The following is a 12133-nucleotide window of genomic DNA, read 5'->3' on the forward strand; positions in this document are numbered from 1 at the left end:
TTATCTTTATTCGGCCTCATCTAATCCATTAAGCATTGTCTGACAAGGCCAGGTACACATACATATTTCTAATATGATCTACCACCTTTGTGATGAAGAGTCTGACAGCTGGCAATATGTACGCAATAGACTGTGTCCACACGATAAAAGCTTAATAATCAAATAACAATAAAAGCTTAATAATCAGCGAAATATCAATAAAGCTCTTCTCCATCTGCCCGAAGTCGCATTATTCGGCGGGCAGTGCAACTGTTAAGACGTCTCCAGTCATCAATTGCAATGACGAAACTAGAGCAGTATTCCCTGCTGAATGCGAGGACGCGTTACCAACTGCTGGCCACCATCATAGGTAAGTCGTGGCACAGGTAGACATAGGAAGTCTGAGCCTTAACTCGAGATTCGGTTAGTCAACATCATAACGTTTGGCCATGGCGTGGGCGTTGGCTGGCTATCGCCGACCTTGAGCAAGATCCAGACACCCGACACGCCCCTCGACTTCCAGGTGGGCATCGCAGAGATTTCCTGGCTGGGCTCCATGCTGGGCTTGGGCAGTCTCCTGGGCAACCTAACTATAGCCTTTCTGCTGGAGCGGATGGGCAGAAAGTTTTGCATCTACCTGCTGGCAGGACCCTATGCGGTAAGTACTGCCTATCGAGCCTGAACGCCTTAGTCGTACAACGTCGTATAAATTGTGTTTTAAGTGCCTCTGGATTCTGATCTATTGTGCCTCGAATGTGTACTACTTGTACGTGGCCCGCTTTCTCTGCGGCTTCACTGGAGGCGCGGGCTATTTGGTAGTGCCCATCTACATCAGTGAAGTGGCCGACAGCAGGTGAGTGCCTAATCTAAATCACTTTATATGTAGCTATATCTTCTCTGTCTATATCTTCAGCATTCTTTGTTTATATCTGTAAATACAAATATTTTCTATACCTTTTAGAATTCGGGGTTCTTTGACTTCTATGGTCATGCTATCTGTCAACCTGGGCGTACTCGTTGGCTATATTCTCAGCACCTACCTGGCCTATCACATTGTGCCATTCCTCGCCATCATCTTGCCCATCGCCTACTTCACAGCCAATCTCTTCCTGCCCGAGACGGCGCCCTATCTGCTGAGGCGCAGTCAGCTGAATGCAGCTGAAACCTCCTTTAGATACTACCAAAACCAGAAGGCAGGTATGGAGCAGGTCTCCAAGGCGAACTTCGACGAACTGCGCTTGGCCATAGATTCGCAGCAGACACGGAATCAGACTGCCCTATCCTATAGGGACTTGAGTAAGAGTCGCCCATCGATAATTCATATTTATTCGTGATTATTGCATATATTTCACATACCTTAGTTACCAAGCCAGCCCTGAAAGCCTTCGCAGCATCTATCGTTCTATCCACGGGCTATCAATTCAGCGGAATATTCAGCTTCATCAACTATATGTCCACCATATTCGACGCATCGGGCTCCATCCTGGATGTCAATATCTGCACCATCATTATTGGCGTAGTGCAAATCGTTGGCGTTTATACCTCGACCATCTTCGTAGACATCATCGGGCGTCGCATCCTCATGCTGATATCTACGTTGGGCGTGGCTCTGGGCTGCATCGTCTTTGGCTGCTTCACATACTTTGGCCAGCTCTACGATGTAAGCTATCTCAATTGGGTGCCGTTAGTGCTGATGATAATTATAATCTACTTGGGCAACATTGGGCTGATTGGACTATTCTTCGTAGTGCTCGTGGAACTCTTTCCAGCTAAGGTAGAATTCATCCCAATTAACTAAAATTGGAACTAGAATTGATAAGCGTTCTGCACAATAGATATGTTTTCCCATACAGATCAGAAACTATTTCTGATATTTTCCTTTTATCCTTTTCTAATACTTTTAGATACGTTCCCTGGCCACATCCATGTCAGTGGTATTCCTTAGTGTTTTGGTTTTTGGCACGTTGAAATTGTTCCCGCTGCTCCTCCATTATTTTGGTATATCGATTACCATGTGGTTCTCGGCTGCTTCCAGTCTTCTAACTTTTGTTTACTTCTTGTTGTTCCTGCCAGAGACCAAAGGCAAGTCCATGATTCAGGATTAAACTCTGTATACTTATGTATAACATAATAAATTAGCTTAACTTGGCCTTAACACAACTGAACGAATTATATTTTAGTGAATAGATCGTGGATAACTATAAAGTTTCATACTATGTCTATGGCTTAAAGTCGACTTTTAGGAGAATAAGGTATTGCACTCAAAAGTTTTATTGTTAGTTAGACCAGATAATAGCCAGATTCGTATGATAGCCATTCTACAACGGTTGAGTCGTATACACGAACTAACCTTCCTTAACATTCGCTTTTTCAAATACATCGCAAATAGAGGCACCGTCGCGCTTTATTTACCTGATGAAATTCTCATAGATCTCAGCAAATATTTGCATCATAAAATGAATTAGCAACTCTGTTGCGAGTTTTATGTACTTTGAGGTACGATTTTATCGGCTAGATTATAATCTCTATTTACATTATAGAAATTATTTCAATGATGCGCAAAAATGTTGTTTTCATTTTGTGAGGTATTTCACAATTATTTATCTAAAATTCAAAACAGATAGACATTTATTTATTAAAGTTTGTCAATGGCAATGGGTTATACCCGATGGGAATGGCGATATGAATTGAGTTATTAGAATCCACTAAGCGCCTTGGGAAAACATATTGAGGATCCTATCTTTTCGCAGACAATAATTTCTCTGTTCGATCGTTAGTTTAGTCTCTTTATGTCGTATACAGGACGGAAACTGCTTTTCTTTTTACCGGACTTAGATTCCTGTTAGATGAGTTCTCCTGTCACATCAATGTTTCTCCCACATTAGCATCAGCTGTTTTCAGGCTCTTCTTTTGTTTGTCCGACACTAAAGTCAAGGAGGACAGACTTGTATATATGCATTTGTTGACACCATGATAAATTAATTTTTACCCAACCCATACATACACAACTTTGGGTGGAGCTTTAAATACAATCTCCTATCTAATCTTTCTCTGAAGTTGTGTAAGCGTCATAGACGTATGTCTCTAATCTGAACGATAGACTCTTTATTAGGCAATTCTAAAGTCTTATAGCAGTCAGTCAAAGACATGAGCTGCAACTGGTTAGATCGCAATGAAGTTGACAACGGGACCTGAGTTTGGGGAGAGTCTGCTGAGCCGCAGAAACCGTCATCAGTTCCTGGCCACGTTTGTAGGTGAGCTAGGCGCACAACGACAGCTTGGTACTGGGAGGACTTGAATTTGCTCTTCCCTTCTCCAGTGAACATCTCGACTTTTGCTCATGGCATAGGCATCGGTTGGTTGTCGCCTGTGATGCGGGCCTTGCAGACTCCCGGATCACCTCTCAGCTTTGAGGTGCTGGTGGAGGAGGTGTCCTGGATAGGGTCTCTGTTGGGCATTGGTAGCGTCGTTGGAAACTTGTTAGCTGGACTACTACAGGATCGTATAGGGCGAAAGCCTGTCATACTAGCTCTAACAGTACCATATGTAGTGAGTAGTCGAGTGAGTAGTCCTCACATACTTAGCATTAAGTAACTCAATTTTCCTATAGTGTTTCTGGCTGTTGTCCTACTTCGCTCAGAGCGTGGAGTATTTGTATCTTGCGCGTCTTTTGGCCGGCGTCACGGGTGGAGCAGGCTATATAGTTCTCCCCATATTCATTAGCGAAATATCAGATGCCAAGTAAGGCCACATAAAAGACTCTCTAGCTTGCCCTATACATATACATATGTATATACTTGTACCTATTTCTATATACTCTAGGATTCGCGGACGCCTTTCCTCTATGGTCATGCTCTCTGTTAACATGGGCATTCTGACGGGCTATATCTTATCCACAAATGTTGACTACTATGTGGCCCCCATTTTTGTCTTGCCCCTGCCCGTTTGTTATTTTATTAGCAATCTCTTTCTCCCTGAAACGCCGTTTCATTTGATCAAAAAGGGCAAATTCGGAGCTGCTGAAAAGTCCTTTCGATACTATAAAAATATTAGTGATGACGACAAGAGCTCAATGCTGGAGTTCGAAGAAATGAAGCTCAAACTGACCAAGGAGAGGGCGTTGAGTGTGAACGCCTTCAATTACAAGGACTTCTGTAAGTACCCAATAGTCCGGCCTACAATTCTTTCTTAATTCAGACTGCTCTCTTTTTCTAGTGACGCGACCTGCCTTGAAAGCCTATTCTATGGCTATTTTGCTGATATTCACGAATCAATTTACGGGCACCTTCTGCTTCGCTTCGTACATGTCGGATGTTTTTACCCTCTCACACACCACCTTGGACATAGGCATATGCACGATCATCATCGGTGTCGTCCAGATCGTGGGCACCTATACAACGACTTTATTATGCGATCGATTTGGTCGCAAGATATTGCTCTTGATTTCCTGTCTGGGCTGTGGCATATGCCTGGCAGCTTTCGGATCCTTCACCTACTTCGCAGAGCGCTACGATCTCTCCTCTGTTGGCTGGATGCCTCTTCTTCTGTTATCCTTGGACGTGTTCCTTTGTAATATTGGTCTGGTGGGAGTCCTCTTTGTGGTGTTGGTCGAACTAATGCCAGGCAAAGTACGTCCATATTCAAAATCCAAGAGGAGATCTCTGATAATAATTCATATTTTTAGATTCGCTCGGTGGCTGTTTCTGGATGCATTATCTTGCTGAGCAGCACGGTTTTTCTGTCACTGAAGATCTTTCCCGTCAGCATGGAATATTGGGGCATATCGATCACCATGTGGAGCTGCAGCCTGGTTGCATTTGTTGGCTTTATACTTATTCTGTGCTTTCTCAAAGAGACTAAAGGCAAATCAATGCTGGATCATTGAAAGAATTTAATATTATATTTTGAGCTGGACTTAAGTAATGCCACTCCTAGGCTAAATGTTGATATTAAAAAATGTTAATTAAATATAAAGCCGTAGTAATACTCAAGCCACTTGCTAATGAACACTCTTCATGCTTGTTTGTCCTTTAACTTATCTTCAAATAAGGAAATTTCTCCCTCTCTCTCACTCAATCTCCCTGTTCCCCTCTCTCTCTATCAAAGTTCAGCTTATTCAGCTTAGCCTTGTAGAGGTGAGTAACTTCTGCTGAGCTATTCAAAAACAAAAACAAATTCCATCTAACCGCTGCATGACAGCTGTCCAGCAGGCCTACTCTTTGCTACAGCTATTGGCCAAACACAGCAGCCGCAACCTGTTGAGCTCAATGAGAAGCAAGTTTCACTATTCAGTATTTTAATAACACTCGACCAGTGCAGCAACTAAAACTCACCTGAATCGGAAAATCAAATTTAACTTCAAAATGCTGCTGAAACTACTTGAAAGCCCGAATTGTTTATTGAACCGCAGAAATCGCTATCAATTTCTAACCACGCTTTTAAGTGAGTGCTTATAGAGACATCCCTATCCCCAATAGAAATAACAATTGCCCACTTCTAGTAAACCTAATATGCATTGCACATGGCATTGGCGTCGGCTGGCTGTCGCCCACATTACGTAAGATACAATCCGTTGATTCGCCCCTCGACTTCTCGCTGAACATCTCGGAAATCTCCTGGGTGGGCTCTGCCGTGGGCCTAGGCGCCGTGGTGGGCAACATTCTGATGGGACTGCTTCATTCTCGGCTCGGCAGTCGCCTTAGCCTGCTCTTCATAGCCTTTCCACACTCGGTAAGCAATCAGTATATCATATTATGGTATCTTTGTATAAAGATTGTTCAATTTAGTGCCTGTGGATCCTTGTCTACTTTGCTAAGAGCGCGGAGTATCTGTTCATCGGACGTTTCCTGGCTGGCATTTCCAGTGGTAGCCTATACGTTGTCCATCCCATATTCCTTAGCGAAATTTCTGACTCTAAGTAAGTAACTAAGCTAAAGGAATTAATTAATCAAATTCAGTCACTTAAACCATTTCAGAATTCGAGGCACTTTCGGGTCTATGGTACTGCTCTCTGTAAACGTTGGAGTACTCCTGGGCTACATACTGGGAACCCATCTGGCCTACCACATAATTCCGTTCGTAGTGCTCCTATTGCCCATAAGTTACGTCATTTCCAATCTCTTCTTCATACGCGAGTCTCCCATGCACCTCATTCGCAAGGGAAAGTACTCAGAGGCTGAGAAATCTTTCAAATACTACAAGAACATCAGAGAAGACAGTCAGATGAGCGAAATGCACGAATTCGAGGCTATGAAGGAGGCATTGACACAGAGCGAAAAGACCTTGGATAGGGTCACCATCAAGGACTTCTGTGAGTTAAACAATATACCTCTTACTCTTAAATCTCATATCAAACTCTCGTTAGTAACACGACCTGCCTTGAAAGCTTATGGTTCGGCCGCTGTGCTGACTTTTGTGAGTCAATGTAGTGGTCTACTTGCCATGATCAGCTATATGTCGGACATATTTGCTCAGTCGGGCAGCACTATGGACCCTGATACCTGCACCATTGTCATAGGGATTGTTCAGATTTTGGGCACGTATACGACAACGCTTCTCTGCGATATCTGGGGTCGACGAATCCTGTTGATCGTCTCCTCAGCCGGAGTAGCTGTCAGTCTGACAGTCTTCGGCCTATTCAGCTACTACGCACAGTCGCACGACTTAAGTCAATGGAACTGGGCTCCACTGCTATTCATGTCGCTGAATATCTATCTGGGCAACATCGGACTCACGGGCTGCTACTTTGTCGTGATTGTCGAGATATTTCCACTTAAAGTATGTAACATCTTTTGAAAATGGGAATATTTTCACTCGATTTCAATGCTTTTCAGATACGCACCAAAGCAACATCGGCTGCACTTGTCGTCTGCGGCATCTTCTTTTTTTTCATCCTCAAAGTTTTTCCCGTTTGTATGGATCAATGGGGTGTACCGCTGACAATGTGGTCCTGTGCGGGTATCTCTGCATTTGGATTCTTTTACTTTATGTTCTATCTAAAGGAAACCAAGGGCAAATCTATGCTGGAGGACTGAAGCGGGAATCCAGGATTGAAACAATGGCAATATCGTAGTAAAGTCGCAGATAATATATGAGTAATACTAGAGCTAATATAAAATGTCAATAGGCATTTTCAAAACTAAGGGGTTGGACTATAAATAACATAAATAAATGAAATGTGAAACGGCTAAAACTGTATCTTCTCTTTACAGTCACATAATTAAATAAACTTGGGACTTTGGTAAGGTGTTCCACATTCTTAGAGTCAATTCCTTATATTTATGAAATTCGCTAACTGACCTTCTCTTCAGACTGACCCAATTTCTACATCCACATCTACTGAAGGTTTGACAAATGCAGGGAAAAACAGATACCTTTCTCTCGAAATATTTTAAGAGATTTTGCGCTGTTTGGTAGAACAAATTCTCTCTAAAATAAAGGAATAGAAAGAAGCGTTATTTGAGCACAAAATCAGTTTAGTATATAATGTTTTACAATCCCATGTGTCTAGCTTATATATTTGCATGCACAGCTTTAATCTTTATAGCAACTCAAGTCCACATACTACAGACCCGAACCAATTAAAATCAAAGGGAACCGAGCCCTGCGATTCAGTATTCAAATGCGCCTTGACCAAGTCTGATCTGAAAAATGTTTGCAAAACTATTGCAAAGCCCAAATTGTGTGCTGCACCGCAGAAATCGCTATCAATTTCTGTCCACGCTGTTCAGTGAGTGCAAAGATAAATCTCTTAAGTTAATATTTGACAAGTGTAAAGCCCGTTTCCAGTAAACCTGATATGCATTGCACATGGCATTGGCGTCGGCTGGCTGTCGCCCACATTACGTAAGATACAATCCGTTGATTCGCCCCTCGACTTCTCGCTGAGCATCTCGGAAATCTCCTGGGTGGGCTCCGCCCTGGGCCTAGGCGCCGTGGTGGGCAACATTCTGATGGGACTGCTTCATTCTCGGCTCGGCAGTCGCCTCAGCCTGCTCTTCATAGCCTTCCCACACTCGGTAAGTAATCAGTGCAGGTAATATTATGGTATCTTTGTATAAAGATTGTTTAATTTAGTGCCTGTGGATCCTTGTCTACTTTGCTAAGAGCGCGGAGTATCTGTTCATCGGACGCTTCCTGGCCGGTATCTCTAGTGGTAGCATGTACATCGTACATCCGATATTCCTGAGTGAAATCTCTGATGCCAAGTGAGTGTTAGATTACAATTGTTTGTGACTACCTTTATCTTGATCTCATCTTTATCTTTTCTGCTTTCTTCTAGAATCCGAGGGACTTTCGGGTCTATGGTAATGCTCTCTGTAAACGTTGGAGTACTCCTGGGCTACATACTGACCACCCATCTGGCCTACCACATAATTCCGTTCGTAGTGCTCCTATTACCCATTAGTTACTTCATTTCCAATCTCTTCTTCATACGCGAGTCTCCCATGCACCTCATTCGCAAGGGAAAGTACTCGGAAGCTGAGCAGTCCTTCAGATACTACAAGAACATCAGAGAAGACAGTCAGATGAGCGAAATGTACGAATTCGAGGCTATGAAGGAGGCATTGACACAGAGCGATAAGAACTTGGATAGAGTCACCATCAAGGACTTCCGTAAGTATTTCCTTTATATCAGATATATGATATCGGATCAGTCACAACTCATAGATCCCTCATTAATCCAATTCTCTAGTAACTCGACCTGCCATCAGAGCTTATGGTTCAGCCATTGTGCTAGTTATTGTGAATCAATTTAGTGGACTTTTTGCGATGATCAACTATATGTCGGACATATTTGCCCTATCGGGCAGCACTATGGATCCAGATACTTGTACCATTGTGATTGGCATAGTTCAGATATTGGGCTCATACACGACAACGCTTCTCTGCGATATCTGGGGTCGACGAATCCTGCTGATTGTCTCCTCAGCTGGGGTGGCTATCAGTTTGACTTCCTTTGGTCTGTACAGCTACTACGCCCAGTGGTACGATCTGAGTGAATGGAGCTGGGTCCCACTGCTGTTCATGTCTTCGTACATCTTTCTGGGCAATGTAGGACTCATTGGCTGCTTCTTTGTGGCACTCGTTGAGGTGTTTCCGCTGAAGGTCAGAATTCTTGTTGTTTTTGTTATATGGCTATATTATCTCTTGGCTTTTCAGATACGCTCTAAAGCTGCGTCGAGTGCAATCGTTGCTTGCAGCATGTTCGTGTTTTTGGCACTAAAGACTTTACCTATATGCTTGGATCAATGGGGTATATCGGTGACGATGTGGTCTTGTGCGGGCATCACAGCATTTGGTTTTGTTTACTTTATTCTGTTCCTGAAGGAAACCAAGGGCAAGTCTATGCTCGAAGATTGAGGCGGACGCTCTGCTACAGCGATTAGCATTTATTTAGTACCTAAGATAAAGATAAGACCGATACTAAGATAATTTAGTGCAGAAAAATGAAATAAATGCTAAAAAATAAGCTGCCTTGTGATGTTGACTTAAGGATTATAGTTAGGCAAAGAGGGAGAAAAGACCCCCATCGATGCTGACCCTACTTGCTAATTTTATCTCTCCCTCTCTCTATCTATTCCTTACACCTTGAAGGCAGCCTCCGAAAGTTTAATTATCGGATGTTTCTTGTCTTTTAACTATGTCTGTCTCCATAGAACTGTCTGGCTTCGAATCCCGCTTTATAGCACCATCTAGTCCGTCGAAATAAATGGACAACCGAGCATCATCATTCACCATTTAAATGTGATTCAAATTCATCCGATGTATAAATAGCAGCTCACTTGATTACGATTGTTATTCTCTCTTTCTCTTTATCTTTACGATGCCCCGATCCATAAAAGATTGTATGTGAATGAATTTTCTTTATAGACGCGAGTTCAGTAGCAAATTGACTTTCCTCTGGCACAGACTGAAGCATCCAGAGAGTGGGAGAGATGTTTGCGCAATTGTTTCAGCGGGCCAATTGCTTGCTCAATCAACGGAATCGCCATCAATTGCTCGCCACGGTGCTCAGTGAGTGATATCGGGGGATCTATAGAACTGCGCAAAGAGATCTTTATCCGTATGGCTTTGCAGTTAATCTAATATGCATATCACATGGCATGGGTATCGGCTGGCTCTCGCCCACATTGCGCAAACTTCAGTCGACGGACTCTCCGCTTCAATTTTCAGTGGATGTCAATGAGGTTTCCTGGGTCGGCTCGGCCTTGGGGCTGGGCTCAGTGACGGGCAATATAATATGTGGACTCTTAATTAATCGCATCGGAAGTAGACTCTGTTTGTTGTTAATAGCTGTGCCACATTCGGTATGCAAACGAAAATAGAGTAAAATAATTATTATAATTTGTCAATGCACACTCGCAATTGTCTACGAATATTTGTTTTCCCAGTGTCTTTGGTTTTTGGTCTACTTTGCCCAGAGCGTCAAGTTTCTAATTGTGGGCCGTTTCTTAGCTGGCATTACGGGTGGAGGCATCTATATAATACATCCCATATTTCTCAGTGAAATTTCAGATGCTAAGTAAGTAAGATTTGTGGAAGAAAAGTTCTTCACTGTAAAGTAAGTCGTGGGCCAAGTTGATTCAGACTCTGTCTACCAGATCTGATCGCCCGCATTGTGATAATCTCTCTCTAATCTCATATCCATATTATCAATAATAATAGATATAGACTCATGTGATGAATGCACAATTTCAAATATTTTGCATTTTATTCCTGAATGTGTAAAAAGCAAAAAAAAAAAAAAAGAACTTTAGACATAATCTCTCGCTCGAAACGTTTTCTTATGAAAATCTAGTGGAAAGTAAAGTTACCCAAGAATTAATTTCACATAGTTAATAAAGCTCGGGTCTTTACTCCATAAGTGTGTCTACTGCGCAGTCAGCAGTGCACTCGCGAATTCTTGCATGTAACACATGCAAGTCACATTAAAATTCTAAGAACTTTGAAGTCACACAACACAAAGAAAGTCCCTCGTGAATGTGAGTCGGTTTCCAATTAAATATGCTTTAACTCTGTGTTCACAGCATTCGCGGAACGTTGGCTTCCATGGTAATGCTCTCTGTGAATTTTGGTATACTTCTGGGCTATATAATCGGTACACATTTGGCGTATTACACAATACCGTTTGTGGTCCTCCTTTGTCCCCTGAGCTACTTCGCCCTCATTTTGCTGTTTATTCGAGACTCTCCGATGCAGCTCATACGCGAGCAAAGGTTTGCAGCAGCTGAAAAATCATTTAGATACTATAAGAACATTAAAGATAGCGACAGCTTAGATAAGCAAGCGTTGGCTACGCTGGAATTCGAGAATATAAAAATGAAGCTAACCAACGAGGATGATATGCCCGACAATGTCCGCCTGAGGGACTTTTGTGAGTAGTAGAAAATGTAACCCATCTATTCCTTGATAATTCATACAAATATTACTAATTCAGTTACACCTGTCGCCATCAAGGGCTACGCCATGGCGGGGGTAATAGTCATTGCCAATCAGTTCAGCGGCCTATTCACAATGGTCAACTATATGTCGGATATATTTGCAAAGTCGGGCAGCAGCATGGACCCAAATACCAGCTCGATTATTATTGGGGTAGTTCAAATTTTGGGCGCCTACGTGAGCACACTCCTGTGCGACGTCTGTGGACGCAAAATACTGATGCAAGTCTCATCGGCGGGTGTGGCTATGAGCTTAACAGCCTTTGGCCTCTTCACACACTTTACCAGCATTTACGACCTGAGCGGGTGGAGCTGGGTGCCAGTCGCCCTAATGTCGCTCGACATATTTCTGGGCAACATTGGTTTGATAAGCTGCATTTTTGTACTGATTGTCGAATTGTTTCCAATGAAGGTGAGTTTCACTCTATCAATCAAAATGCTATATGTGTGTAAATGGTTACTTTCAGATACGCGCTCGGGCAACGTCTATGGCAATTGTTGTCTGCAGCTCGCTGGTGTTCCTGATGCTTAATATTTTCCCTCTGTGCATGGAACACTGGGGTCTGCCAGCTACCATGTGGTCTTGCGCATGTATAACAGCTGTTTGTTTTGTATGTTTTTCGTTATTCTTGAAAGAAACTAAGGGCAAATCTATGGTCGAGGATTGACCAGCAATAAAGTCCGTTGATTTTGACACAAGACACAAAACACTA

The 12133-nt window shown here is 42.8% G+C and overlaps 5 protein-coding genes across 6 annotated transcripts; all 5 read left to right on the plus strand.

The window, feature by feature from the left end:
- The first annotated feature begins 214 nt into the window (after nt 1-214).
- LOC108650027 (facilitated trehalose transporter Tret1-2 homolog) lies at nt 215-2122 on the plus strand. The gene is made up of 6 exons (XM_030391090.2): nt 215-349; nt 408-637; nt 702-832; nt 941-1275; nt 1341-1753; nt 1884-2122. The coding sequence occupies exons 1-6, from the start codon at nt 280-282 to the stop codon at nt 2082-2084; spliced, it is 1380 nt and encodes a 459-aa protein (XP_030246950.2). The 5' UTR covers nt 215-279; the 3' UTR covers nt 2085-2122.
- Nucleotides 2123-3089: 967 nt separating this feature from the next.
- On the plus strand, nt 3090-4964 carry LOC149091598 (facilitated trehalose transporter Tret1). 2 transcript variants are annotated; one of them, XM_089257987.1, is made up of 6 exons: nt 3090-3233; nt 3299-3528; nt 3590-3720; nt 3802-4133; nt 4195-4607; nt 4664-4962. In XM_089257987.1, exons 1-6 carry the CDS (start codon nt 3152-3154, stop codon nt 4862-4864), a joined length of 1389 nt encoding a protein of 462 aa, XP_089114113.1. In that variant the 5' UTR covers nt 3090-3151; the 3' UTR covers nt 4865-4962. The 2 variants fall into 2 exon arrangements, with proteins under 2 accessions (XP_089114113.1, XP_089114114.1); XM_089257988.1 differs by having other exon boundaries at nt 3106-3233; nt 3329-3528; nt 4664-4964.
- Nucleotides 4965-5040: 76 nt separating this feature from the next.
- LOC108650025 (facilitated trehalose transporter Tret1) lies at nt 5041-7161 on the plus strand. The gene is made up of 7 exons (XM_089258340.1): nt 5041-5114; nt 5179-5421; nt 5480-5709; nt 5766-5896; nt 5955-6289; nt 6344-6756; nt 6813-7161. The coding sequence occupies exons 2-7, from the start codon at nt 5343-5345 to the stop codon at nt 7011-7013; spliced, it is 1389 nt and encodes a 462-aa protein (XP_089114466.1). The 5' UTR covers nt 5041-5114; nt 5179-5342; the 3' UTR covers nt 7014-7161.
- A 390-nt stretch (nt 7162-7551) lies between these two features.
- On the plus strand, nt 7552-9397 carry LOC108650026 (facilitated trehalose transporter Tret1). The gene is made up of 6 exons (XM_018099151.3): nt 7552-7708; nt 7768-7997; nt 8056-8186; nt 8261-8595; nt 8675-9087; nt 9142-9397. Exons 1-6 carry the CDS (start codon nt 7630-7632, stop codon nt 9340-9342), a joined length of 1389 nt encoding a protein of 462 aa, XP_017954640.1. The 5' UTR covers nt 7552-7629; the 3' UTR covers nt 9343-9397.
- Nucleotides 9398-9842: 445 nt separating this feature from the next.
- On the plus strand, nt 9843-12129 carry LOC108650051 (facilitated trehalose transporter Tret1). Its single transcript, XM_018099176.3, has 6 exons — nt 9843-9996; nt 10060-10289; nt 10374-10504; nt 11010-11356; nt 11420-11832; nt 11888-12129. Exons 1-6 carry the CDS (start codon nt 9918-9920, stop codon nt 12086-12088), a joined length of 1401 nt encoding a protein of 466 aa, XP_017954665.1. The 5' UTR covers nt 9843-9917; the 3' UTR covers nt 12089-12129.
- Nucleotides 12130-12133: the final 4 nt, after the last annotated feature.

Source organism: Drosophila navojoa, chromosome 3 (assembly GCF_054131105.1).
Source record: "Drosophila navojoa isolate 15081-1374.11 chromosome 3, UAZ_NAV_1.0, whole genome shotgun sequence".
Taxonomy (NCBI): Eukaryota; Metazoa; Arthropoda; class Insecta; order Diptera; family Drosophilidae; genus Drosophila; species Drosophila navojoa.

Coding starts and splice junctions, on each gene's coding strand:
- LOC108650027 (XM_030391090.2), top strand. CDS start 280: ATGACGAAACTAGAGCAGTATTCCCTGCTGAATGCGAGGACGCGTTAC. Junction 833..940: donor AGTGAAGTGGCCGACAGCAG/GTGAGTGCCTAA, acceptor TATACCTTTTAG/AATTCGGGGTTCTTTGACTT. Junction 1,276..1,340: donor CCTATCCTATAGGGACTTGA/GTAAGAGTCGCC, acceptor CACATACCTTAG/TTACCAAGCCAGCCCTGAAA.
- LOC149091598 (XM_089257987.1), top strand. CDS start 3,152: ATGAAGTTGACAACGGGACCTGAGTTTGGGGAGAGTCTGCTGAGCCGC. Junction 4,134..4,194: donor CTTCAATTACAAGGACTTCT/GTAAGTACCCAA, acceptor CTCTTTTTCTAG/TGACGCGACCTGCCTTGAAA. Junction 4,608..4,663: donor TCGAACTAATGCCAGGCAAA/GTACGTCCATAT, acceptor TCATATTTTTAG/ATTCGCTCGGTGGCTGTTTC.
- LOC108650025 (XM_089258340.1), top strand. CDS start 5,343: ATGCTGCTGAAACTACTTGAAAGCCCGAATTGTTTATTGAACCGCAGA. Junction 5,710..5,765: donor TCATAGCCTTTCCACACTCG/GTAAGCAATCAG, acceptor TGTTCAATTTAG/TGCCTGTGGATCCTTGTCTA. Junction 6,290..6,343: donor GGTCACCATCAAGGACTTCT/GTGAGTTAAACA, acceptor AACTCTCGTTAG/TAACACGACCTGCCTTGAAA.
- LOC108650026 (XM_018099151.3), top strand. CDS start 7,630: ATGTTTGCAAAACTATTGCAAAGCCCAAATTGTGTGCTGCACCGCAGA. Junction 7,998..8,055: donor TCATAGCCTTCCCACACTCG/GTAAGTAATCAG, acceptor TGTTTAATTTAG/TGCCTGTGGATCCTTGTCTA. Junction 8,596..8,674: donor AGTCACCATCAAGGACTTCC/GTAAGTATTTCC, acceptor CCAATTCTCTAG/TAACTCGACCTGCCATCAGA.
- LOC108650051 (XM_018099176.3), top strand. CDS start 9,918: ATGTTTGCGCAATTGTTTCAGCGGGCCAATTGCTTGCTCAATCAACGG. Junction 10,290..10,373: donor TAATAGCTGTGCCACATTCG/GTATGCAAACGA, acceptor TTGTTTTCCCAG/TGTCTTTGGTTTTTGGTCTA. Junction 10,505..11,009: donor AGTGAAATTTCAGATGCTAA/GTAAGTAAGATT, acceptor CTGTGTTCACAG/CATTCGCGGAACGTTGGCTT.